This window comes from Carassius carassius, chromosome 11 (assembly GCF_963082965.1).
Source record: "Carassius carassius chromosome 11, fCarCar2.1, whole genome shotgun sequence".
In the NCBI taxonomy this organism is placed as follows: Eukaryota; Metazoa; Chordata; class Actinopteri; order Cypriniformes; family Cyprinidae; genus Carassius; species Carassius carassius.
In genome coordinates, this window is record NC_081765.1 from 22,687,114 (window position 1) to 22,711,506 (window position 24,393).

A 24,393-nucleotide genomic window follows, 5' to 3' on the forward strand; every position below is an offset into this window, starting at 1 on the left:
ATCCCTTATCTCATCTTCCAGGTTCTTCCGTGAACCTGGCTGCCAGTGCTGCATCATTCCACTTACTAGACGCAGCAAGAGTGCGAAACTCGATAGCGAAGTCCGCCACCGAACGCCTCCCCTGATGAAGTGCTGCCAACAGCCGCGATGCCTCTTTACCGAGTGCTGAGCGGTCGAATATCTTGACAAACTCCGCTTTAAAGCTGGCGAACTCCATACAACACGCTGCCTTAGCAGCCCATACAGCAGTGGCCCATTCCCGAGCCCGACCGGTAACAAGGGAGATGACAAACGCCACCTTGGCTGAATCTGAGGCATAAGTGAGGGGTTGCAGAGAGAAAATCACCTCACATTGGATAATAAATGATCGACATTCTGTAGGCTCACCGGAGTAATTGGGAGGATTGTTGATGCATGGTTCAGGGGTGACTGAAGAACGTCCAGTGGCTGTTGACAGTATGTTAAGTTCAGTCTCCATCCGGCGAACGGTTTCAGTTAGCTCAGAGACTTGACTGGCTAATGTGTCCATGGCATGATGAGCCGCCGCCAGCTTCCCCTGATGCTGTCCGAGCAGCACACCCTGCGCTTCCAAAGCGGAGCGAAACTGCGATTGATCTGCTGGATCCATCCTGGTCAGTGTGTACTGTTACGGTTGCTGGGAGAAAAAGGGACCCAAGAGCAGATTCGCAGTTTGCCAAATTTATTGAACAAAAACAGGCAATAGTCCAAAACAAAGACAATAGTCCAAAACAAAGGCAATAGTCCAAAACAAACGCTGGCAATCGGCAATCAGCAACCAGGTAAGGAATCCAAAACTGAACTGTGTACAGGAACTGGGTACACCAAAAAGACAAAAAACAAGATTAAATAAACAAACAGGGCATGAAAACTAGGCACAACTAGAGCAAGATAGTTTAAGGGCAGTAGTGAAACGGATGGTAGCCAAGACACACTGACAGAGAAGCACAGAAAGAGAGAAGCATAAGTATAGAAGAAAATCAATGTGAAATTGAGAGACAGGTGTGTGTGAGCTGGAACACTAATTAGGATAAGGTGCAGCTGTGAAGGCAGAGTGAGTGGAATTAACCACTTAAGACATAACACAACAGAAGGCCTGATGATCAAACCAGTGTCCTGACAACTAGTCGTAAGTTTGAGGTAAAATGCACTGGTAGTGGTTGTCGATGTCAATACACTATATAAGCTGTGATTCAAATATTAAATAATGTTATGTCATTTTTTTTTTACTTTTACACTGAATGTTTGCTGCTTCAATCCAGATCGAGTATGCTATTGACTGTATAGGGTGAATTTATTATAGGGTGTGAATTCTGTATAGAAGATGTGACTAAAACTAACACTAAAACTAATAAAAACTAAACTAAAACTAAGCATTTTCAAAAAACCCACTGTTTTTCCAACTCAGTGATTCCGTTGTTGTATTTTTATTTTTATTTTTTATGAAATGTGTGTGTTATATCTTTCACTTGGATGTTATAAGTTATAATTAAGTAAAGCTGGATAAAACAAAAACTGTGTCCATCTACATTTCAGGATGCAAAGCTACAAAATGTGATTCTTTTAAAGGAGAGGTGATTCTTTTCTATACCCACTCTGTGTGTGTGTGTGTGTGCGTGTGTGTGTATACATGTTTTCATAAATAAAAATAATAAATAAAAATAAAATAAATTCTTCTTAGATTAACCATATACTTGCATGTAATATATATTGCATTTTTTAAATACACCTCTATTATCATGAGCTTATTGACACTGCGGAATCAAGACTAATTTGTGACAACAAACTGAATTAAACACTACTGCATTAAATATTTGAACATCAAATAATTGTTTTTTTTATCATCATTATTATTACTAATGAATATATTTTTAAAACACTCACAGATTTTGATTACTGATCATCAGACTTTATCCATATACTCTTCACATAGAAACATTGTTTGCACAGAAGCAATTTAAACCCATATTGACTTAAACAGTTTGAGTACGAGAGTAAATATTTTCACAATGCGTTCTAAACTGACACACCTGTCAACCCAACCTTCTTAAGTGTCAATCTAAATACATTAAAAAAAAATTTATTTTAATAACTGATCAAAGAATACTTGAACCAAATTCTTAAACAGGCACTGTTCACTGGATTTTCTAATAAGGTCATTGATCATTGCTAAATTCAAAATCAGAATTTAGATCAAAATATATTTTGCAGCGGTTTTGACTAATCAAATCTGTCAAATGTCCTGTCAAATTGTATAAATATGAAAACCCATAAGGCCTTACATAATTAAATATAACCACACTTTTCTATTTAGCTGTAAAGATTTATTATTGTAAATGTGTGGTACGGTAATATACTTAATTTGAATCCTTTTAACAATTTCCAGTTTGGATAGGTGATTATAATAAAAGGAAAGGTAAAAGACATAGAAAAGCTCTTTCAGCAGATTTGTATGAGGTTCACAGTATCTGAATTTCGTTGTCGTTATCATCATCATCATCATCAACCAACATTGTTCGCCTGACAGTCTGCAACTCATATAATTTTCCATTAAATCGCATAATATCTGTCTAAAAGTATTGTTAATGTACTTAGTGATTTCATCCTATGCTGGAAGATTGTGTATTATGCATTTTTCAACAAAACGTTTGCATTTCTGTGACTCTAATAAAGTCTGTGCTTCATATAGAATGCTATACTGTAGCATTCTAGGCTAGAAGATTGCGTACTGTGCATTATTTTCAACAAAACATCCACTAAAAGTCTTGTCTTTTATAACTGTTGGTAGCATAGAAAGCATACTTACTCAGCGTATCTAAGTGTGGCATGGGAACCGCTCTATCCAGGACTGCAAAGCCCTGCAGAGAGTGGCACACTTAGCTGAGCTCAGGACTGCTCTCCCCTTTCTGCATGACATCTATCTCAGATGAGGCAGAGCTGCTAAAAGCATCGAGGACTCTAACCACCCAGATCACTGTCTGATCTGTGTCAAATCATATAGATATGAAATCTAATAAGGCCTTACATGGTTAAATAGGAACATGCTTTCCTTCCCAGTTGTAAACTTTTATTATATTTTGTGATTGATTACAGTAGAAAATGTAAACGCGAGTAATATATAATGCTGTGACAAAATTACACCACGGTGTTTCATTTGAATCCCTTTATCAATTTCCAGTTTAGAGGTGATTAAAATAAATGATTTTCATCTATATAAATAAGAGAAATTTTGACATGTATCGTTTCAATGTGATATTAAGAACACTGCAGTTTATCCACTGATGTACAAAATGTACAAAATGATTTTGCTGTACAAGACGTTCTTTCAGCAGATTTGTTTGAAGTTCACAGTTTATGAATCATTCATCATCATCATCATCATCATCATCATCATCATCATCGTCGTCATCATCATCGTCATCACCACCATGGTCGTCTTCATCTTTATTGTCGTCATCATCGTCATCATCATCATCGTCATCATCATCATCATCATCGTCGTCGTCATCGTCATCATCACTATCATTATCATCATCATCCTCTGTATTCACTGTTCCAGAGAGCACATCTTCTATCCAGTTTTCCAGCTCTTCGGGTGACGGCAACTCATCATCATCAGGGATCTTCAACCAGACACTGTCCGCCTGTCATAGAGGACATGACAGTGAGAAAGAAGGCTTTCATAATGAATTGGATTAAAAATGAAAGTAATCCACTTACATCTGTAACATTAACTACACCAATCTGTGGTCTGAAGAGGTCAACTTTGAAGGTCTTCTCCCAGTAAGGAATGAGCTAAGAAAGGAAATGTGCATATTAAGGGTGGTTCAAAAGAAAGAAATAATTTTTCTTTCAATTTTTGTCATCCATTTCACATCACAGCAGTAATGACACAATATATATCATCATGCATCTATCCAGACTTCTTTTAGTCACCAGTGGGAAGTTGTCTGGGTCGATCCACACAATACTCAAGTCTGGATTGTGTGTGTTGTCTCTGGCCACCTCCTTCAAAATCTCCAAAAATTCAAAACCATCTGAAACCCATATTAAAGGTCACATTTTGATGATGCTCACACTAAATGAATATCATTGTCTTTATAAAGAATGAAGAGGTGCCCTAAAATAGTCCATACCAGGGTCCTCCTCTTCTGCAAAGGCTACAATGTGAATTCCATTCAAATCATCCTCCTGCAAAAGAGAACATTTATTTCAATGTATCAATGCTTTATGATATCCACAGGTATTCCTCTGCTCACAACGGGACTTTATTTAGTTATTAAGCTTTCTTTCACTGTTCCACTGTTATTACATGAGCAGATTGATATAGTGCATTGCCATTGCACTAGATAATGCGATTGACCATTCAGAAGAAAGCTTTTCAGAACTTCATATAAAATAAATAAGTCATATAAAATATAAAAATCATACAATTCCATTAAATTTTCATTTAACAAATATTTCTCACCCAGGTCTCAAACATGTCTTCTGCCCTGAGCTTTCTTAGAGTTGGTCTGTGGAGGTCAACAGATATTATCAGTATGTATATAATGAAATCTGTATCACATATCTGTCTGTCCATCCTTTCGAATATCATTAGATTAGCTTTTACTGAATACCGTCTGTGTTCGGCTATGAAGGCCACCAGCTCTTCCTCTGAGTTTGGTTTGTCTGGAATGGTGACTGGTTCCTCCATGAAGGGCTCATAGAAGTCCACCTCATTCATCTTCAGAGTCAGCTCTTTTGCAACCTGAAATGCAACAGTTAAAACAACATGTCTACAATCAATGGTTTTCAAAGAATTCTCCAGTCCCCAAAAGACAAGAATGGCACAATGATAGCCTAAAGATCTTCTGAACGAAAACATAATATATAAAACAAAATGCAATACTCACAGATTTCTCAAAGGTGGCAAAAAATTTGATAAAAGGCTGAAACTGTTCAGCTGCCTCCTGGAATGCAAGATAATCTGAGGAAACGTAAAACAATTAAAAACAAGCATTGATTGTTTGTTTACTAAAAGGCAACTGCATCAAAAACTGTAAATTCCCTTTTACTCGTAACTGGAACCTTTATTTTTGTAGCCTACTTGAGTGGTGACTTGAAATAAATGACCTCTAAATGTCAACTATAGCTTGAAAGAGTAGTAGCCTACAATGCTCAAGAGAGCCTATAAGATTTCATTGTGCATTTAAAAAGCATAACTGGAATGTAGAGATGTTTAAAAATGAATGTGTTAACATTTATTGCATGGTATTAATTTATTGCATACTATGTAGGTATGTGTTTGGAAGGTGCAGAGATCAGATAACCGCAGCTGAAGGATATAATTGTCCCTCATAGTCTGCACACACATACTTACGTTCAGAGTCACGACTTTTGAAGAAACCAATGAGTTTGATGTCTTCTTCCATACGGTCAAACGCTCGCAATTCATGAGCATTGTCAATTATCTCAACCGGATCTTCCATCAGCTAAAGGACGAGGGAGAGAGGGTGCCAGAAAGTTGAATGACATATAAAAGCACTACAAAAATTTGATATTTAGATTTATGATAAATACAGATTCTTTACATCCAGAAGGAATTCCACGAGAGTGTCTGCAGCAAGCAGGCCATCAAATTCAATCACACGGTCCTCCTTAAAGACATAGATGCTGCCTTCCTCATGCAAACCTTCCAATGAAACATATGGACATTCATCACTGCAGTAAAACATACACTGTACAATGAAATCGGCATCCATTCGTGTAAATCTCCAAAAGCGTCATTGATTTTGTTCTAAAATTTGTTTTACTGGGATATTTAGTGAGGATTTTAGGAGATGTTTTAAGCCAATTAGGGGAAGTCGTGGCCTAGTGGTAAGAGAGTTTGACTCCTAAACCTAGGGTTGTGGGTTTGAATCTCGGGTTGGCAAAACCATGACTGAGGTGCCCTTGAGCAAGGCATCGAACCCCGAACTGCTCCCTGGGCACCGCAGCATAAATGGCTGCCCACTGCTCTGTGTGTGTGTTCACGGTGTGTGTGTTCACTGCTCTTTGTGTGTGCACTTTGGATGGGTTAAATGCAGAGCATGAATTGTGAGTATGGGTCACCATACTTGGCTGAATGTCACTTCACTTCACTTCAATGCTTATCCTGGACTAAAATGTGATGAAGATTAATGGCTGAAAAGTGTTTAAAATGTTTGACATGTTATCTTAATACTTTACGGGTCCTGTAAATTCCATAAATACATTAATAGCAATATAATTGTTGGACATTCATAGCCAAAATAATTGTTAAACATTTTTAAAATTAGGTAATTTAGTTTATTTTTACTGTTAATTTTGTACATTAACATTTCAATGATGACATTCTCATTCAGATATCCCACCCAAAGTTATAGCCTCACCTAGTTTCTTGGCAACCTTAGCATCTTTTTGGGAGTCAACGATTCCAAAGCCAATATCCTTTTCCTCTAATACTTGAGCAGCTAACTGTGGAAAAACAAATCATGATTAGTCCTCTAACAGTAATTTATGTATTTATTTGTTTGTTTTTTGTGTGTGTGTGTGTGCAATAAAATAAAATAAATCAAAGTCTATATAACCTATGTATATACATAAATGTATGCATGTTTCAGTTAATATTAGAAGTACATGGAGTACCACTGAGTCACACTGGCCTTGTTGTCTAGATAGTGAACCTGCGAGCCATGAATTTAGACTTAAGGAGGGCACACTTATGTAATCATTTTAGAAGTGTTCTTGTTCCATAAATACCCTCAGTGTTCTGCTTTCATCGTGATGCGAGTAGTTTAAATGGCTGAATTTTAAAAGTCAATTCTCTTCTGCACACATTCAGAAGGCTCTTCAGGCTATCGGGTGTACTGAACATGACGTGCCTGATTAACATGGTGATTGATGTTATCCACTTTTTTAATCCAAATAATTATAGATGGGAAATGAAGATTGAGTGAGCTGCAGCCTTTGGGCATCTAAGATGTTATTACATAGGACATGCAAAAAAAATTATTTCAACCTATATTCTGTTACATTTATATTTATTATTACATTTCACACTTGCAACCCATTAACTCCAAAATGTCATACTAAATACTGAATATTTGTAATTATTTAAAAACATAGTACAGTAATAATATAAAAGCTCCAATTAACACTCTATGAAATCCTTTCAGTTTTATATCTTACACTCTACATTCATTCTTGTCTTTTCCTGTCTTACCTCCAGCACTAATTCAGTCATTTGTAACTGTTTCTGCAGCTCTTTTGCTGTTGGTGGTGGAGAATGGTAGAACAGGCACAGCATGTCGTATTTCTTCAGGGCTTTGCGGTAGTTCTTCTCATTTATGTCCAGGACACGATCTTTGCCATCATAATGGGGGAATTCTAGGCCTTTCTCGGTGTCAGCCAGGGTAGAGAGACCCAGGGAGGCAAGCAGCAGGATCCAGGTGGTCTGCATGGTCTATACTAATAACTTAAGTCCTTTCCAAAAAGAAACAGTGGCTCTTCATGCAGCTCCAGTAGGTTAAAGAGAGCTCTAGTGAAGTAGTGTGAGAAATAGGAAAATGTGTCAAGAGTTGATAACAGAAATTATGACAGTGGAAACCGTCCAGGCCTTCTTCCACCGCTCTTTTTGAGGGCTTGCGTACCCTTCTTCTAATAATATGCAGCTTTCTTCAGGCAAACCCTTGACTCTCTGCCTTCTCTCCTGACTAGAGACAAAGAGTGGCTGGTGGATTGTGCTGGTAATAGGATGGGGGAGAGAGCAGGCAGGATACCTTACATAGCAGTGTTCCTCTAACCCTTTTTTAGGAGCCCAGTTGTTTCAGAGCTAAAAATACCCCAGTTGGACTGCAAAGGAACAAGAGCACTAAAGAAGAGTGATTAGACCTCAGCTAATGACATTTGATGCTTAGAAGGGAAAAGAGTGATATGAGAGTTTTTTTGAGAAAGTAAAATGCACAAAGTTTCCTGTGAGGGTTAGGTTTAGGGTTGGTGTAGGGCCATAGAATATACAGTTTCTACAGTATAAAAACCATTACGCCTATGGGATGTCCCCACTTTTCACAAAAACAAACATTTGTGTGTGTGTGTGTGTGTGTGTGTGTGTGTGTGTGTGTGTGTGTGGGTGGGTGGGTGGGTGTGTGTTTTTAGAGCACTAGAGCATTAAACTTGCATTATACTATATGGGTGTTTAATTTTTTTATTGTATTTTTTATTGTATTTTGTATTTTTATATAAATAAATACATTACTTCAAACTGATAAATCAATTAAATAAATAAATGAATAAATAGATAATGAATTAATTAAGAGTGAATAATTAATCAAATTATGCCCACAGGCTTCTATAAATGTTCTTTTGTCTCCAGTCCTCACACTTGTTACGTTTAAATCAAAATCACATATTATAAGTGAATCTTCGAAGTTGACTTCAAAGCACTACTCATGCCCTAAATTAGGATCAGCTGTCTCTTGTACAGGTGGAGGCTTTAAGATTTAGCCAATCAGCCATCACAATGGAAAACAGAAAGAAAACACTGGAGAGAGAACTTGTGCCTTGTTCTCTGTTCAATATTTGTCTCAATTGACAAATTTGCTAAATAAAAAAAAAGTTGCTAAATAAAACCACTAGATGGCAAGCGTGTCCATATGTCAGACTCATTTACAGTAACTCCAATCCAATCTTTATTGAATTCGGTTCCATTGCAGTGCAAACCAATTCTCCACGGTTTCTGCGTTTCACAAAGCAATGTAAACTGAACGTCCTAAATTGGACACATTCTAAGTGTTTCCTGCATTGGTCTGTATTGTTAGCACTGACATTTAAAGCAATTTAGTATACCTCACAAACACAGAGGATTCTGGTTTGTTTCAAGTACTGCTTTGGAATGCTGTGGATTTTTTCTTGAAGTGTCCACATTACTGGCAACACTGAATGTACAACCTCTCAAATGGCCTCTTTACGTAATGTCATAATTTCTCTCTTGGTTCATTTCAGTTCCAGATTTGAATCAAGTGATGCTCTATGAATGATTGTGAATGGCATTTGAATGACAATGAATACATACTCATAAAAGTAACTAGTTAAATGAATGAATGGATAAGTTTGGACAGGCGGGTAATCTTTTCGGATACAGAATAAAGCCTGTCTCAGATACAAACTATATTTTCTCACTTTCTGGCTCAGAAAGATGTTGTTCTTTAAGACATACTCAAGGACAAAGTGGAAAAAGTATGAGAAATGGAGTAAAAGAGAGAGAGAGAGAGAGAGAGAGAGAGAGAGAGAGAGAACTTGAGGGAAATATCTGACTTTCCACTGGAACATGAAATGTAAAAAAAAAAAAGGCAGAAGAATACAAATATGTGAGATGTGCTATACACTGACATCAGTACATCACATTTCCTCACTTTTCTTTCTTTAAAAAAAGAAACATTTTCAAGAGCTTGTTTATTTGGTTTTCACATAAGGGGTTGTTAAGTGAACCTGTGTAGAAAATGCATGCAAAATAAAACGTTCTAACATCACAAGAACACTTATGATGTTAGAAAGCACTCTTACTAATTAAAATGTAATGTAACACAATGAAGTGACCTGAAGGGTGTGGGGTATAAAATAACAGTTCCTGTTAAATATACAGTTACTGCGTCACATGTAAGCATGCACATCCACCTCCAACCATCAAATTCATCCAACCAGTAAAACAGGGCCATATTACAACTCACATAATTAACAAAACAATGCTTCTCTGGAAGTAATTTTCCATTTTATGATAGAGGGCCAAAAGTTATGTTGGGTTACTAAAAAAATCTCAGTATATTGTAACAAAAAAGCTGCATTGAGACACATAATTTCTGAGATACATTACTTCATAACTATTCCTTAAAGTTAGAGGTTGTTATAAATGACAGTTAATTGTTAAGCCATGTCCTTTGCATGTATGTTGGCCTGAGTACCTGATTTAATGATACACTGATATTAATGGAGCTGTTATATCCTGCTTGTGTTAACTTGGTATTATACGGTGGCCACCATAGTCTTCTTCTCAGAATGTCAAATAAATTAAAAATAAAAGTTCCAATTAGAGCCATATTGCTTTATACATTCTGGTTCTGTACTATTCTGAACCATAAATCTTATGCAGTAAAATGATCGCTTCTAATACATACTTATACAAGTCATTTGTATTTAACCATCATTTATTTGTAAACTATATTTTTTATATTTAGATTCTTGTTAGATGCTAAAACTTTTATTGCTGTTCCAGGTTATTTTGGATTACTCAGAAAATTCTTAGGTTACAGGGAGTAATTAAAAAGTACAAAGACAGCATGGTACTTTTCCATTAAGTCTGTCCCTTCTTGTGTCATAATGCCTCAGCCTGAGCCCGTTTCTGTTGTTAGACCTGTGACAACCTCTTACCCCACCCTTCTGACTATTACCATTTTTTACTTTTTTTTTTCGGAAAATAATATATTAGCTATGGGTAAAAACAGGTATGCAGCAGCATTATACATTGGAGGACATACAGTAGACCTTAAAAAAAAGCTAATGATTAGAAACAAAAAGGCAATTTAATATGTAACACAATAAATTGTCCTGAGGGGTGTGGGGCAATATAACAATCCAAAGTACTGGAGCAGAAAAACAGCAGAATGAGTCGGAGAACTAATAGACTCGTCATGGGCTGAACATCAGTTATACAGGAAGCAAGAGCAGATGTAAGATGATTCATCTTTACTACTGTCATTTCAGTAGTTAAATATGTGTTCAGCACCTTGTGCAAAACCGGTTTGGTCCTCTGATGACAGATCATCAGTGTGTCTCCTCTGAGGTGTGTTATACAGGCCTGAACTCACTTCTAAAGCCTCTTGATTAACCCAGCATCCATAAATATCTCCCTTTTCCATTCAGATGCCTTTTTGTGGAATGATTTCATTAGTTGAGGAATCTCTTACACAGTGGAACCGTTTAACCAGCCATCTATACTGAATTTTGGGAATGTGTGGCATCCGTGTTTTTTTTGCTTTGGGTTGTGGTAGAGAACAGTATGATTCATCATATGAGATACTGAACAATGCTGTTTTCCGTGTGTCTCTTCCCTGGTGTTTAATTGCTTGTGACAGGTTTACATTACTACATTACCTAAGGCTTGACAGGGATGTTATCTTTGAGGGATTGTTCACATTATATGATTCAGTTAACTAGCTTGTAATATAAACACAAGCATGATGAATACCTTTCAGTATTGAGGCTAATTATTTTTATACAAAGCAGGGCGAAGGACAAAAGCAAAACAATTTCGTCAAGACATTTAACAAACATCCAAGCAGTACTGAATGTCCCATAACTGTAAAACAGTTAAAAGAGTTACAAAAAGAAAAAGAAAAAAGATTGTCACAATATGACAGTATTTACACGATAGTTGAGATATATACACAACAATAAATAAGCTGTAAAAAATGAAAAAAGCTAGGGAAAAAAAATTACTGCATTAATATGAAGGAATTTTCCATATTGATTTATTCCTTTCTTTTCTTCATAACATTGTGTTTGGGAGGTTTCATTTTTTAATGTAATTTTGTCAAAAATTATATTACATTTTAATTATTAGAAATTACTTTATTATTATTATCATCATTATTATTATTGACTAAGGTTCCAAATGTTATAAAATGTACATATATTATATAAAATAAATTATATCCATGGGTTTTCAAATAAATTAAATAGGAATTGTGAATGATACAAGAACAACATAGGGGAAGTAGATCATACAAGAACAACATAGGGGATTTAGGGGAAGTCGTGGCCTGGTGGTTAGAGAATCGGACTCACAATCGAAGGGTTGTGGGTTCGAGTCTTGGGCCAGCAGGAATTGTGGGTGGGGGGAGTGCATGTCCAGTTCTCTCACCTCCCTCAATACCACGACTTAGGTGCCCTTGAGCAAGGCACCGAACCCCCAACTGCTCCCCGGGCGCCGCAGCATAAATAGCTGCCCACTGCTCCGGGTGTGTGCTCACAGTGTGTGTGTGTGTGTTCACTGCTCTGTGTGTGTGCACTTTGGATGGGTTAAATGCAGAGCACAAATTCTGAGTATGGGTCACCATACTTGGCCGAATGTCACTTCACTTCACACTATGCCACTATGGAACAACATGCTTGAAAATTTTCTCAATAACATTAAAGACATGCTATTAAGTAAAAGTAATTTCATGATCAGATGTTTGAGTCATCATTTGCATTTTATGATGAAACATACTTCAGTGTCTTGGGTGGTAGGGTTTTTAATTTGCAAATATCAGACAATAACACAAAAATATAATGTTGCCCAAACTTTAGTATCAGTTTTGATTTATGAAGTAAATTTTCCCATAACTAGAATTAACTAGGAAAAAAACTAACTTGTTTCTTCCAAATGTCAATAGCATTTATTAAGATAAATTAAGATTTTTAAAAGATTCTAATGGTGTTATTTCCCATAAATAAAGCCTTACGGTCCGGGTAAAGCAATATTAAATAATGTGTGCTGAGTTTGTCACACCACAGAAAAACGCGTTATTGACCACCTAGCCAAATTTAAATAAAAAAGGCCAATAAAATATGGTATCAAAGTCTTGAAAAAATAAACAGTATTCTCTGTTCTCAAATGCTAGGGGCGTGTCCGCAGTCAGCGGGAAACCTGTCGTCGCTCTCCAAGTATAGGTCTCTGCAGGAAAGTAATGGGAGTTACCAGATCATGGTGTTTTTAGACCATGATATCTGATTGGCTGACGTCATAGTGATGGTAGGTTTTGGGGTGGGGTTAGGTAAGGGGGATCATTTTGATTGTATGATTTAGAAACACCCAGCAGTTTGAAAACCCCCACAAAGTCATAAATGCCCACTTTTGCTCAATGGGCTAGTTGCATATCTCCGCCATCTTAGATTTCCGATCTTGCAAGAGTGTGCACAGATACCTCCGGTTGTGCTAAACTGCAGTGAAGAGAACCGGAGAATCCAAATATTACTTTCTATATATGTTTACAGGATTTATAATAACACTTCAAATGCAAATAAGATCTACGCTTCTATTATTACTATAATATAAATGTTAACTGAGCCAGTGCATTTGAAACATACGTATGTTTGGGTCCGGTGAATGAATGAAATACAATAATGTTCCCTACTGTTCACGAAAATAAAGTTGAACTCATGGTGTGTACTCACAGCTACATATTGTCTTTTTCCCTTACCAAATATGTAAATGTACAAATTATTTATTTCTCAAAAATGTTTTAATACATTGATTTTTTTAATTTTTTTATTTTATTTACCTTGTGAGACGTGGGCTGCGATTTATCTTCATAAATGTCCTCTTCTCAGTTGTGCACATGCACCAGTTTCATCATTATTTTCACAACATATTTTAATATTTTACACTTTGCATCAAAATATTTTTAAATGTAAAAAAACAGGCTGCACAACTAATACATGAATAATTGCAATATTTCTTTTTAATATATCTGATAACCAACCAGCAGCCTGCCGTGTTTTCATGTCATATTCTAGTATGGCTTCAGCTCGCTCAAAATGCCGGAGGTGATACAAAAAAAAGTATCTGGAAGCAGGTACAGGTACAACTTTTACTCATTGGAAAACCAAACAAAGGCGAGTTGAGTCGAGTCAAGTTGAGGCGAGCTGGAACTGTGTAGTGGAAAAGCACCATCGTTTCTGCCAACATGGCAGTTTCCTTGACAGCAAACCAGATTTTAGAGCATTCGCTTAATAATCCTTGATTAGACTGACAAGACAGCTGATTTGTGGTTAGCAACATGGGGGAAACAAAAACACTGCAGTGCTCTTTTCTAAATTAAAAAGGTCCTGAACACAAAAATGGTGAAAAACTATTTAACGTTCTAACTCCACAATTCAGTATGACATCATTCACGCAGTCTTTGTCATGTGTTTTCAGCAATAGGCTACATTTCTAATACATATGTATTTAGAAACAATTCGCTAAATTGCCTTTAAATAGACTTTAAAATATGCTTTCTGAATTACATTTACCAACAATCTCCCATGTTTGCACCTTATTTGCATGCCAAGTCTCTTATTTAAATTGGTCATTAACTGGAGTGAAGTATTCTGCTATGGGTGCAATTCACACAGCTATGACCTTTAGTTGTAAAAATTAAGTGGTCAGTCCAAATGTGCATGTCTAATACATTCTGAAATTGATTTGTTGTTTTTCACTGTTGCTCTTCTGCTGCAACAATGAACAAAGAGCAGCCCACAGTATTGTTTTGCCAGTACTTTTCCACTGTCTGAGTAGCAGCCCCAGCCTCAGGAGGAAATACAGAAAAAGAGGTCACAGTAACATTAACTAAACAGTGGAGCAAATGTATGTTTTCCTATCAAATAGCTCTATATCTTATAAGATGCTGTTAGGCTGAGTGATACGGAAGAGGTAAAATATCGCCTGTTGAATGGATGCAACCAGATTGCACAGTAGGCTACTATTCATTGGACATCAGTTTCGAGTCCAACAGTCTTGTCATAATAAGCTACTACAAAAAACCCCCTTAGATAAACGGCGAAACTCCTCAGGTTTTTTAAAATCCCAAATGCTGCCTAACAAGCTCTTTTGCATTTCGTTTCGAAACTAAATCATTCGTCATCGTCTCGTCTGTCTCACCTCAGTCTTCTTGTCAGTCAGCTCTCCTCACTGAAGAAATTAAATCTGATCTGTGATGCGACTATCATTCTGCAGGCTGCATTGAGTAGCTGCGTTCAGTTGTTAATTGTAGTGTCTGTTCTTTTACTGACCTAAATGATTTTTATTACTATAAACAAAAATCTAAACGACGGTGCGGAGTCGGTGCCGCGGTTTCACCGTCAGCACCGTGTATCGCGGAAAGTCTGATGGACAAGTAGTATGTTCAAACCAGATATGGATAGATAATTTGTTCTTACTAGCGGTAGACTCAGGTTAGACAAGGCTATATCCCTTCAATTCGTACAGTATTATTGAATCTCCCATGCAGGTTAAACGCCAAGCCCAAGGACACTGCATCGGCCCAGATTAAAGCGCTCGCTAGATTTAGAATCGGTTTTCGTGTATTTTTAACCTTGTCAAAACAGGTTCTTGGAACATTGTTGCAGTTTTTTTTTTCTTATAAACATCAAATCAGACACACCCTAATAACCTGCAGTTTATTCACCTACACGTTTTCATCCTCAAGAAAGTTTTCCACTCAGTCACCTCCATTCCTAACATGCAATCTGAATGCAAATTAAATGGAAGCTGTTAGTGGAAAACTACTGTGCACAGATACAAACTGTCATGCTCTGGTGGGAGAGAGAGAGAGAGAGAGAGCACTTTTCACTTTACAGTTCACTTCAAAGCAATGCATAATCTGAAATCTTTATTTTATATTCTTTCAAAGACAAATTTCTATTTGATGTATACCACTAGTGTCTATGTAGTTCTGCTTATATAAACTACTTAGTGACTTTACAGCTAACGTGTGTATATTATTAAAATGGTTGATACTGCCTATGTGTATATAGAGTAATTGTCTTTATAATGTAGGTGGATTATCATATTTATGCAGAATATTCATTTAGGGACTAAATCACTTTGTGCAGTATTGGTGGTGTGTTATTGCAATGTCATATTACAAGACAGGATTATCATTTCTATATGACATTACAGAGCCATGAATGACATGATAAACAAGACTGTAAAATTGTGGTGGTTTAGTCAATTGTTTGGAAGAGGACAAATTAATTAAAGAATTAAAAGCTCAACAACATGCAAGTAAATGACAAAATATACAAGATTTAATGTCAAATAACCAAGCTCATACAGTTTGTTCTTCTCAAATGAATGTCTTTTTATTCATCCGCAACTTCTGATAATAAAAGTAGCAAATGTACAATGTACAAATCATTTGCATATTTCTGATAAGATCAAAGATTGAAAGCAATAAACTCCATATGGATCTTTTTTAGCTCATGGAACTCATCCTAATGAATCGATAAAGCTAGATTTCTGCAACACAAGTAATAGTTATAAATGTGCACACGCTAAATCACACAGCAGAAATATCTGCAAACTATACACTATTCAGTAACAAAAGATACAAACAAAACAAGCTACTGAAATCAAATAAAACCAAATAAACACAAAACCCTTTTGTTGTTATGTTTTTAAAAAATTAATGTAACAATTTAAATTCACATTATTAAACACAAACAAACAACATACTGTATAAGTGCCTTAGATTAAAAAATAAATAAAAAATTTGGGTATTGGTTTGAAATCATCACTACCAGACCCATAAGCAAGTAGTATGGCACTGCCAGGACATGCATACAAGTGTTTATTGTGTGCTAAAAGGATTTTCTGTTGGAGCATCTATACAACACATGAAAACGGAACATTTATTTTGTAATTTCAAGGAGATCATGTCTGGTTTGGATGCTGAGAACAATGAATCTGAATTTATTAAGCCTCAGATAATCACAACAGTTCCTAAACATTGTACCTTTACTTTTAAGTTATTTTATTCCAACTTAAGCAGTGATATGACTGTGATTTTTCACTCTGAGACTGAGAATGAATCTACAAATAAAAACAAGATGAGCTGATAGCGGCAAACAAATAAGAATAACTTCAGTAACATTCACAAAAACCAGTCACAAACCAAACCATTCATTTGGATCAATTAATAAATATAAATGAACAAATCTCTATTGAACATTTTCTTTTTTATTAATGTGCCTTTTACAAAAAGATTATTTGTATAAAAAATGGGTTTAAATACACGGAGTGATTGACATAGATTTAATTTACAATGTAAAATAGCCCTCCAATGATTTTATCCCAATCTGACTTTATTTGGAATGATAAAAAATAAAAAATAAACTCCATATAACTCTTTTGATATAACTTCTGAATTCAAATTGAATTATAATTGAGGGCTTTTCAAGGTTTTAATACAATGATTGTAAACTTGTACTTAAAAAAAGAAGTACAAGAATATAAGAAGTTCATCTTATCTCATATTCGATAAGGCCATCCAGCAGTTCCCCTGTCTGAACAAATAGTGCATTCACCAGCAGATCAACAACAGGCAATGCCTGTTACTGTAGCCACAATCAAATTCTTCTAGAAGAAAAAGATACTATTTTGCGCAGCAATCAAAATTGGACATCCCAGTAATGACTAATATTAGGATATCATAATAACAGTTATTAACACATTAATGATAGTGTTCTCTAGCTAGCAAGTCATTCCTGCCGCGGTTCTGATGGTCATTTATTAACATCCACATAACCAGTTTGTGTTTATAGTTTCGTTGTTTTGTAGTGAAAACATCTCGGAAGTATTTTCACATTAACTGTTAAATTACCAAAATGAAGAAAGAGCAGTCTCTTTACAGCTTATGCTCTGCACAAAAGGCATTTTGGTGTTTTTTGGGAAAGGATGAAAGGAGCTATAAATCCAAAAGGTTGTAAGCAAATTACATACAGATTTACAGTTACAATTTACATGAATGCACCTAAATAGTTTAGGGATGTACATCAAGGTACAAGGTTTAATCACATGGAACAACATTATTTTCACAATTTCCATTTAACATTTAAACCTTGGACACACTTTTCCAGTTACACAGGTGAAACATTTACAAGTGAGATCAAGTTTTAGAAATTTGGTATTCCTAAGACTGTGCTTACAATTACAAATGCATATACAAAAGACAAATTCCTTACACATTTAAGTTGGGTGGTCCATTATGGGAAAAAAATGACTTGTGGTAAAAAACTGACCATTTTGGTTTGGAGAAGTGAAGACATTAAGGCAAAATTCACCAAGGAAAAAAAAATAGTATTCTCATTAGCTTAGCTCAACAAACTATACAAAAAGCTACTGTTTCAACAACACATTTGTTCATCAACATACCACAAAGAAGAGTTTATTATTTTTTAAGGAGGTGTGACAGAGCCAAGGCAAAGAACAAATAACTTCCATCAGTATGATTCAAAATGCTAAGAGCCCCTAAAAGGAAGTTATAAAAAAAGATAAACCACACTGTAAATATTACAGACCCTACATGGCTTGTATTAACAAATAGTTCAGATAAATATTCTGTCTTTCACACAGGCCTTAAGGTAATGCAAGATCACCATATTACATGGAGAAGTACACAAACATGAAAACACCCAGTGAACAGACGAATACCAGGCCTACGTTAAGTAAGATCTTGATCTTAGGAGGTTCATAAAGCATTTCACGTACAGCTCTTTCATCTCCCTCGGTGACTTTGGGTTCGATAACAGACGTTTTCTCTTTGTGACAACAAATCCAATCAAACCGCCGAAGGCAGCTCTTTTCATCACACTTGCCTTGATTCTTCTGTTTTACAAGATTTGCATGACCATTGGCAATAAGATCCATCGGTGTGGATGCCTCAGAGCTGGGGGTCATGGGATCTTGGTCACAAGAGGAGGGCATAAGGAGTTTCATGTCAGCCCCATCAAGACATCTCTCCTTCTGGATGTCTTCAGGAACATCTTTCTTGAGAACACTGTCGCCACTGCCATTAGTGAGTTTGTACATCTCTTCTCGTTCTGTCATAGGAAGGCGTTTAAGTTTTTTCAAGCCCCAGATTGTGGTCCGCTTGATCCTCTCCTCTTCTGGGGGTGATGTGCACAGACTGACACACACAGCCACCAGCCCAGAGATCCAAAACAGCCCGGCAGCAATGTACATGTAGTGGACATGTGTGATGAAAGCTGGGCGTTCATCCGGCTGGTCACATTTTGGCTCACGATATATGAACCCAAGGAAGAGGCGGGTGGTGCCCAGTACGAACCCAGTCATGCTGCCCCAAAATGCGCCGGTCTCATTGCAACGTTTCCAGAAGACTCCAAGCAGAAAGAGGGCAGCAATGGGAGGTGTGAGGTATCCTGCCATTTCCTGAATGTACAAGTACATCTGGCCACCTTGCATCTCAATAATGGCAGGCACCCAAGCGATGCTGATAGTCACCATGATTATCACAAACAACCTGCCGACGACCACTAGCTCAAAGGAGGAGGCACATCCACGCAGCATTTTATAAATGTCTAATGTGAAGATTGTGCTAGCGCTGTTAAAAATCGAGTCCAGGTCACTCATGAGGGCAGCGATCATCACAGCCATCATCAACCCTCGGAGACCCACCGGCATCACGCTCATGACCAGCCGAGGGTAGGCGATGTTGGAACAGCCAGCCTGACTGCCACACACAGCCATGCAGTGCTCTGGTCCGATGCATGCTAGCTCATCAGGGAACAATATTCGGGAGATCATTCCTGGTATAACAATGATGAACATAGGAAGGATTTTAAGCATTCCCGCCATAAGTGTGGCGCCTTTAGCATGGGCAATATTCTTGGCAGCCAACACTCTCTGGACAATGACCTGGTCAGCACACCAGTACCAAATGGATGAGGGTGTTTGACCCAAAAGGAAGCCTGGCCAAGGGATGTCTTCATCAAGCGGCCCTCGTAGGAGCTTGAGGGAATCTGGCTTGGGATGAATTCTGCAGGAGTTTGTGTACTGAAAGCTGAAGTTGTTGTTAGCAAGGATGGCTGTGACATTGGGGATCGCCTCCATGTATTTTTCCCGCACTCCTTCCAAGCCGCCTATTTTGACCAGACTGATGATGGTAAGGGTTAACGCACCGCCAATCATGAGCACAGCCTGCAAAGTGTCTGTGTAGATCACAGCCGCCAGTCCACCGGTTACTGTCAGCAAGGCGGTCATGGAGATAAGCAAGATGATCGACAGGTAGAGGTTCCAGCCAAGAGACTCCTGGATGAAAAGAGCTCCTGCGTACAAGTCCACTGAGAGTTTAGTAAAGATGTACAGTAGAAGTGAGAGGGCTGCGAAGTAAACCTTTAGCCGCTTGCCTCCATACCGCTTGGAGAGGTACTCTGGCATGGTGTAAACTCCAGAGTAGATGTAAACTGGGACGAACTCCCAACCGAGCAGCTGCAGAAGCAGAAGGGCATTGAACTCCCAGGCACCCACTGCAAAACCACTGGCTGCACCAGAACCAGCAAGTCCAATGAAATGCTCACTGCCGATGTTGCTGACAAACAGTGAGGCACCGATCACCACCCAATTCATAGTTCGACCTGCCAGGAAGTAGCCGGTGACAGTGCTACGATTGGCCTTCCACATGGAGAGGAGACCAATTGCAAGCACAAGGACAAAATAAAGTGCAACCACTGCAATATCCACTGCCTCCATCACTGGTCCCGTTTTTAACATGTTTGAGCTACTATAACAGTTCAAAATGCAATTGTCTGAAATAATTTTGGCTTATTTGGGCAAAAATGCAAGCAAAATAAAAATTTCTTATTCCTTTGGTTTGCTGTCTTTCTAGAAGGAAACGGAAGCATCCACCATCTGTCAGATGAATTTCTATTTGGTTTGTGTTTGGTTTTGATTTGATTGGTTATCCAACGGTGCTCTCATGAAGCACAGGAGTTATTTTGGGGAGGATGTCTCTGGCTTCTGGTCTAGAAATGGAAAGAGTTTACATTCCTGCAAGACAGCAAACACAGAAAGAAAGAGAGAGACAGAGACAGGGCATGCATTAGATCATGTGTGGATCAAAAGACTAAAGGATTTTCCCCATGCATTTCATTATAACTAGCCACAGACAGACTATTATCACCACAAAACAGAAAAATAGCATTTTCATAAAGATTTTATTTATATAATTGTTACAGTTGTTATTCTGTTGAGGAATACAAAAAGATTTACAAAGGCAGAAAATACAAATAATGCAAAATTTGTATAATGTTAACAAAGTAGTAATTGGAAGATCTGAAACATTTGACTAATTTATTGGAATTCAACAATACTGGATATTTTATTGTGCATTCACATTTCCCTTATTTTACAGTTAGATTAACTTTCCCTCACTTAATATTTTAAAACACTAATAACACCAATAACAAATATCAAAATGAGTATAACTGTACATTATAATGGCTTCTCAAATTCATCTTTCAGTCTTTATTAAAAAAAACGTTTATCCCAAGTTCATTAAACCTCACTTTTAACATTTTTTAATTTAGCTCAATATAGATTGGAAATTATTTATTTATTTTTTGCATAAACTCTTGTTACATTTTTGTCTCCAATAATCACTGCCTGGCTTTTATGTTTGCATAACTTAAATGCGTCGCAACACTTCCAAATCCATTGCTCTGCCATTTGAAACTATACCAGCTCAGACTTTAGGCACTAATTCCTTGGGTGAATCATAAGGCAGATTATTACATAACACTACACCGGTTGGTTCTGACAGCTAGCTTAACATTCTATGATATCTAACAGCAAGTTAAAGGTCAGACTGCAACAGCCCAGCCAACTATCCAATCAGTTTAGTCATATTACTTTTGAGGTTTAAAATGGAAATGAGAAACAAATATTTAAACGTAATCAATGGTAAAACACACGACCAAATGCTTATGCCAATAAACAAAAAAATCCTCAAGAAATGTAAATAAGGAGTGACTGCTGCCACCTATTGGTATTACTGTGAAATTGCTCCTATAGCTCACTCAATATGCGTATCACATTTGTATCTGATGTATGCTGTCCAGAAATGCCAACTCTGTTCCTCTTACATTACAGTCCAACATGGGGAGCCAGGCAGGAGCCCAAACCTTACCAAACTAAACCCCTTATCACCTGATGAAAAAAAGGTCCCTTAGATTTCCCTTTCATAGCCCATGCTTTTTATAAAACGGGTAAGTTATGCTCCGTCTGTATTTAATGAAGTTTTCACTTGTAGTTTTCTCAGATACTGTATGTGCATTTGCACTGAGACATAGAATTGCTGTAAAACACATTAAGAAAGAATGATTACAACCTACCATGGCCTTATCTGTTCATCAAGGCACAACCATGATACCATGAGACTAATCGTATGACAGGACTTATCAGGTTGCATTTGCTCATCAGCGTTGATATAAACTTAACATAAGCATAACTGACAACACATCACAAATGACAAAACAGTAAGTCAGCCAGGTATTAAAGAGACAGCTAACATAATTTAATGACCCTCATGTCGTTCCAAACCTCATATGACCTTCACAAAAAGCGATGTTAGGCATAATGCAAGTCTTGGAAATCATTAGGTTTAATGTGAAAATGATGCAATTGAAAGTGAATGGTGACCTTGACTGTCACAAATGTTCTGCCTAACATCTCCAAGAAAGAGTCAAAAAGGGTGAGTGAATGATGACATTGACAATTATGTGACCATTTTGATTTTTGAATGAACCATCAGATGCCTAACAACCAGCCAGACTGGGATAATCTGTTTATGGATGATCTGGTTGACCAAAGGGAATTTTTTTTCCATTTGCAGCACCTCACTACAACCTTAAATGTGCTCTAGCAACAAGTGGCAACGACTTTCAACATATAACAAACATACATGACAGTAAATAACTGAAGAGAACTAGTTCTTCAAGCATGGGTGGCTAAACCGACCCTATTAAAAACAATGCCCTATTACACTGCGCATTGACACTCATATCGTGTTGGGAAATGTGTCGATTCTTTCTGCGTGGAATTTTACTCTGAGTGACAGGACAACAAGCTACAACACCAACCCACTGCGACTCCTGCGAAATTTCTAGAAGCAGCGCTCGCTGTAATATTTTTGTAGCGACCAAGACCGTCATTATTTAATTACCCTCAAAACATGTACGACTTTATTGTGAGCAGCCTCCATCAGCATTCATTTTCAAAGATGCTAAATGATAATTAAGGTGACGATGACAACAATGCTGTCACGCCTCCTTGCTCAATTTTAAATGAAATATCCATTTAACTCAAGATGTATTTTGAATGACGTCATTTCAAAAACAGCATTTTAAAAGTTTATTGATTATTTAGGCTTATATTGCAGGTATTTAAGCAAACTTCCTACTAAATGAACAAATTATTCACATACGGCGCATTTGTACGTCGCAACAAATACAGTCTCTTTACAACTCCAAGTTTGAAATCATTGGTTTATTTACTTTCAAAATTTCTGGTTACACTTGAGATACAACTTACCATTTTCATGATATAACGAAATCAAAAACTGATCAGCGCGTTCACAGATGATCGAACGACTCCAAAGGAAGTGATCATGTAACGTTACTGTTTCTGAAAGCTTCAACGCGGAAGGGAAGGATGCAGGATATATTCGTTGTCAGAAGAGGTCTTTAAAAGTTCAGAAATTGAAGATTTATTTCCTTCAGAATGAATGGTTCCACAAACGCGCCTTTTATAAACGTCCCTCTATTCTTTATCTTCCGCTGTAAACGCCCTTGTACAGTTTGTGCGTAAACGTGTCATAGCCTTGTGTGGTCAATTTGCATAATAAGCCACGCCTGCCAGATCTCACGACAGAGTCTATTCTAAACGAGCCTTTGTTTCATGATTTATCACCTCTCGTAACCCCTTACTAAATAATGGAAACGACTAGAAATCGCCCTCTTTAGTCACTATCAAAACTTCAGGACTCAATGAGACAGTCTGTGGAAGGCTCATTTTAAGCTTCTTAGATTTTGCAATCAAAAGGACAATGTGGAAATGCACCATAAGGGTTCTTGTTATGCTCATTAAGAATGTTCTTTACCAAGTTGGTTTACCTTAGTTTTAGTGTATGCATGCTATAATTTCATCCAGCATAACAATATATTTTACAGCCTTTCTGTCATCGGGAGTTCGTTAAGTAAATAAATAGAATTCAAGTCTATTAACAGATCATTAACAGAGTCCTGATCATCCCACAGGTGCCAACAGAGTGTACACCTACACATTAAACTTAAGATGAAATAAACACAAATACTCATTGGTTATATCTCAATAGTCTGTATCTGGGTGAAAGGATCAAGATAGTTTTTTGACATGATGTCATATACCTTCTTGCTCATATCTGAGCTGCATCTGTCTTCACACAGAATGAACAGATGAAAGAGTCCAGTCTAAGTAAACTGCAGCCATGTAAGTGTAAGTTTGTTAAATGTTTTTTTTTTCTTTTTTTCTTTCTTTCTTTTCTTTTTTTTGACAAAGATATTCTGCCTGCAGTCAGTGATGACCTTGATCACTTTACAATAATAAACAGAAGACTGGAAGTTAAGAACTGTGATCTTTGCGTCCAAGCCTCTGTTTTACCAGTATATCAGGTTCGGTAAAAATAGATTTTCTTTGATTTTGGACTGACCACCAGATTTAAGATGAATGCTACATGCGACTTCAATTTAAAACGCTTTACGCGTTGATTCATACGAGACAATAAAATATATAATATAATA

General features: G+C 37.1%; 2 protein-coding genes across 2 annotated transcripts; both read right to left on the reverse strand.

The window, feature by feature from the left end:
- Window positions 1–3,166: 3,166 nt before the first annotated feature.
- Window positions 3,167–7,777, reverse strand: LOC132153035 (calsequestrin-2-like). The gene is made up of 11 exons (XM_059562150.1): window positions 7,244–7,777; window positions 6,411–6,495; window positions 5,592–5,692; window positions 5,381–5,492; window positions 4,914–4,987; window positions 4,638–4,768; window positions 4,487–4,532; window positions 4,155–4,209; window positions 3,955–4,055; window positions 3,739–3,813; window positions 3,167–3,662 (listed from the first exon to the last, which is right to left on the reverse strand). The coding sequence occupies exons 1-11, from the start codon at window positions 7,478–7,480 to the stop codon at window positions 3,378–3,380; spliced, it is 1,302 nt and encodes a 433-aa protein (XP_059418133.1). The 5' UTR covers window positions 7,481–7,777; the 3' UTR covers window positions 3,167–3,377.
- A 10,392-nt stretch (window positions 7,778–18,169) lies between these two features.
- On the reverse strand, window positions 18,170–23,415 carry LOC132153036 (sodium/myo-inositol cotransporter-like). The gene is made up of 2 exons (XM_059562151.1): window positions 23,147–23,415; window positions 18,170–20,605 (listed from the first exon to the last, which is right to left on the reverse strand). The coding sequence occupies exon 2, from the start codon at window positions 20,327–20,329 to the stop codon at window positions 18,200–18,202; it is 2,130 nt and encodes a 709-aa protein (XP_059418134.1). The 5' UTR covers window positions 20,330–20,605; window positions 23,147–23,415; the 3' UTR covers window positions 18,170–18,199.
- Window positions 23,416–24,393: the final 978 nt, after the last annotated feature.